General features: G+C 42.3%; 1 protein-coding gene across 1 annotated transcript; it reads right to left on the reverse strand.

The window, feature by feature from the left end:
• Window positions 1-275: 275 nt before the first annotated feature.
• PLA2G12A (phospholipase A2, group XIIA) lies at window positions 276-3422 on the reverse strand (the record flags this gene model as incomplete). Its single annotated transcript, XM_010078721.1, has 3 exons — window positions 276-394; window positions 2029-2194; window positions 3346-3422. Coding segments are annotated over 3 exons (362 nt in total), but the record flags the coding sequence as incomplete, so codon positions are not given.
• Between the last annotated feature and the right edge of the window lie 799 nt (window positions 3423-4221).

Raw genomic sequence — 4221 nt, forward strand, 5'->3', positions numbered from 1 at the left:
TGGCAATAGTGTTTTACAATAGCATACCCTGAACGGACATACGCCAAAGGAAACTCATTTCAGTTTTCCAGTTTCTGGTGTAAAGGGGAAGACAAGGAAGACTTGTTTCTTTCTTACATTAGGAACAATATGATAGTGACTTTCAAACCAGCATATACATGTCAGTGTTTAATTTATTACTGTCTGAAAAGCCTAAAGCTTTGTAACCAAACATTTGCTTCAGTCCAGCTGAGTCTTTGACTTTATTCCACACCACGAGATCTCAGTATCCTCTTTCAAAGATCTGTCTTATCCTCATAACGACACATACATGCAGCTCTCTGGCTATCCAGGTATGGTTTACATCCTAAATGTATAACCGCATCAAACAACAGTTGAACAGTTGATTCACACGCTGCAAACAAAGAGAAGTCCAGTTAAAAGTACTCTTTGAATTGAATATGCAACTAACATAAATTAATTTGACAAACTGATAATTTTTTTAAGAAAGAAACAATCTTTTCTGGGCATAGCAAATAGATGGTCAAATGAAAGATAGAACCAATACAGAATCATTTAAGTTGTGAGAAAAGACTTTTCATATGCCAACCAAAAGAAACAAGAAAATTCATTGCATGTGCAATGTTACCAGTGTTAGAAACATCACTTACTCTTAGAAGGATGAAAGAGCCGTTCTACCCCCTCACTTTTTGCATCCCAATTTATGCAGAGGTTGCTATCTTTCACAGGAGCTCAGCAGAATTGAGAAAATATTCACTACTTCTAACACTAAACACTAACATGATGGCTTCTTTGCAGTTAAATGAATTTGAGAAGTTCAAGCACAGGCTTGTGCTGAAAACTGTCTGCTCTTAGTGGGACTACTTACTATAAAACTGACATTGTCCAAGTTAAAAACTGTGGTTATGTCACGTATTGATCAGATGCAGGCCAACAACCAGGAGTATCATATGCCGTTACTAAAAAACGTAAAATTTATCCACTAAGGGACAGCATTAAATACTTCCACTATAACAATGTATTATTCTAATATCTTACTTCATAAAAGGAAAAAAAAAAGTATTTTCCTACAGTTTACTAGCAATCACACATAGCAGACATTTAGAACTTAGCAGAACAGTGAATATTTAGCTTTGCTACAGAAAATGCAAGAATTAGACATGCATTTTGATCAAGTTGTATTCCCATATTCATACTCTGTGCTGGTTTTGGCTGGGATAGAGTTAATTTTCTTCATTCTAGTCAGTATGGGGCTGTGTTTTGGATTTGTGCTGGAAACAGTGCTGATAATACAGGGATGTTGTTGTTACTGCTGAGCAGTGCTCACACCCAGTCAAGGCCTTTTCTGCTCCTCACCCCACCCCTCCAGCAAGGAGGCTGGGGGTGCACAAGAAGCTGGGAGGGGACAGAGCTGGGGCAGCTGACCCCAACTGCCCAAAGGGATATTCCACACCATATGGTGTCATGCTCGGCATATAAAGCTGGGAGAAGAGGAATGAAGTGGGGGTACATTCAGAGTTATGGTGTTTTGTTTCCCAAGTAACTGTTACACATGACAGAGCCCTGCTTTCCTGGGGATGGCTGAACACCTGCCTGACAATGGGAAGCAGTGAATGAATTCCTCGTTTTGTTTGCTTGCGTGCACGGCCTTTGCTTTACCTATTAAACTGTCTTTATCTCAATCTGCAAGTTTTCCCACGTTTACTAAACGATTCTCTCCCCCATCCCACAGTGGAGGAGCAAGTGAGCAGCTGTGTAGTGCTGAGTTGCCAGCTGGCGTTAAACCATGACAATACTCCTAAATGGGAAGCATTAATTTCTCCCCTCAAGGTTAGTTTTAACCGTGATAGTTTTCCTATGCTGTGTCATTGCTTTGCCTACACAAGTGTCCGGGCTGCACTACAGAAGGACAGAACAAGGCATCTTTCAGCAACAGCATCAGCTTATCAAAATGTGGCATTACTGAGCTGCACAATGATTCCTTGCCAAATAAGCTTGATGAAACTTGAAAGGCTTTTTCACACTTACCCTGGACACTCTCTGAGATCCCAAGTGTTTTCTGCACATCTCTGCAAATTTTGGAGAGGCAGGACTGAAACTGCTCATCACAATCGTTTTTTTTATTACCACAAGTATCGTAGCATCTGTCGTGGTGATTGCAGCACTTTGTCATCGAAGGGATACCGATGTCAAACTGTGAAGAAAATCCCCCCCCCACTCCATTGGTATTCCAGCTAAGAAAGATACAGCCTACAAATAAACTATAACAATTAGAAATTAAAAACTAATGCAGTCAATCCTGCTGTCGTTCACTCATCTCTGTATTTTGCTGTTCCACTCTAGTAAGCTGTGGTGGTTTGACCCTGGCCAGCAGCCAAGCTCCCACAGAGCTGCTTGCTCACCCCCCGCCCCCCTCCACCGGATGGAGGGGAGAACAGGAAGAGCAACAGCAAGAAAACTTGTGGGTCGAGATAAAGACAGTTTAGTAGGTGAATGAAAGAGGGAAAACATGCCCCAAAATAAGCAGTGCCAAAGCAATCATTCACCACGTCCCACAAGCAGACGCCCAGCCATTCTCTGAGCAACAGCCACCTCGGAAGCCAAATGCATGCACCATCCCCACCACCCCCTCCCTTCTTCCACAGCTCCAGTTTTCATTGCTGAGCATGACTCTGTGTAATACGGAATATCCCTCTGGCCAATTCAGGTCAGCTGTCCCCAGCTGTGTCCCCTCCCAACCTCTTGCCCAGCCCCAGCTTACACTTCTGGGGTTGCAAATGGGTAGAGTGGGGAAAAAAGAGAAGGTCCCAAAGCTGTGCAATCACAGTTCAGCAATAGCCAAAACCATCAACAGTTTTAGCCAAAAATCCCAAACACAGCGCCATGCAGCCTGCTATGAAGAAAGCTCACTCCATCTCAGCCAGAGCCAGTACATAAGCTAACCTGTATCTTCCTTCTAGCATTAAAGGAAACGAGTTAGCGTCAGTGAGGACAGCAAGAGTCAGAGCCAAACCCTCCACTCTCACAGGGCTAAAGTTGGGGTTTATTAAATGCTTTCGTGATCGTGAGAACAAAACACATAGTTAAAAAAATTTGAAATTAATAATCATAATTCTATTTTATCCCTACAATATTTTATGTCAATGATGAAAATGCTATGCTCACTTATAATACTAACATCTTCCATGTGTTTTTACCAAAGCATGTGCTGGACCTTATAAGAGCTGGGTCACTGTACATGGGTGCTGTCTCATCCTTAGAACGGGGGAGGGAAAAAACCGCCCACATCGAGGAAAGCTGATGGATGGAAGACACACAAAGAAACCCCAAAATGGAAATACTTACCTGGACGCCAAATAAAGGGGATCCACAACCATTAGGTGGTGAAGGTTTATATCCGTAGCGAGGAAAGGGCTTTGAGCCTGAAAAAGATAATTTATCATGCCTCAAATAGATTTTTTTGCACAGAATTTTAGTACTGTCAAAACTCACCACAGGCATTTGTTGGGCATAAGACAGGATCACTTCTATTTTTACCTTAAACATATATTCAGACACCTGAATATCAACAATTATTACCAAATTACAACTTAGGGGTACTAAGGAATTTTTTTAAAAGAGGGGGACAAGACACCTGAGCAAGCATTAATGTTAGCTTCCCAAGTTAAAGAAAATAAGAGCTGGAGTGCCAGTTATGGGTGCGATATGTGGGGTTACACTAAAGAACAGAGTACTTTAGAGTAAGTTTATTAATACTTCTGTGCTTTATACACAAGCAACAGTACTGCTCTGATTTTTTTATCTTAACCTTTAAAGTTAACTGGAATGAAACATCTTTTTTTTTATTTCTACAACTGTAACGTTAATAAAGTTTAAATCAGTAGAGATTGCTCAGGTCACGTCTCCCTGAAGACTGACTCGTGCAGCGAGAGCGGGAATGCTGCGTCCCGAGCTAAGGCAGGCTGTGGAGCTCATGCGAAAAATGACCCTTCACCTTGTTTCAGTATCGGAAACAAACTGAGGCCACAACTAAACGTAATGGAGAAGAAAATACGTATTTGGAAAGTGCACGTTGTAGTACAGAGAGGCAATGTCACGGTGTCCCGGCCACTCGCGGAGCCTGTCACGGTGCCACCACCGAACCCATTGCCTGATTTAACAAACCATCCCACCAGCAAGCCGGGAATAAATCGGTTCAGCCCAGAGAGACCCCGGGGATTA

Source organism: Pterocles gutturalis, unplaced genomic scaffold (assembly GCF_000699245.1).
Source record: "Pterocles gutturalis isolate BGI_N339 unplaced genomic scaffold, ASM69924v1 scaffold14393, whole genome shotgun sequence".
Lineage (NCBI taxonomy): Eukaryota > Metazoa > Chordata > Aves > Pterocliformes > Pteroclidae > Pterocles > Pterocles gutturalis.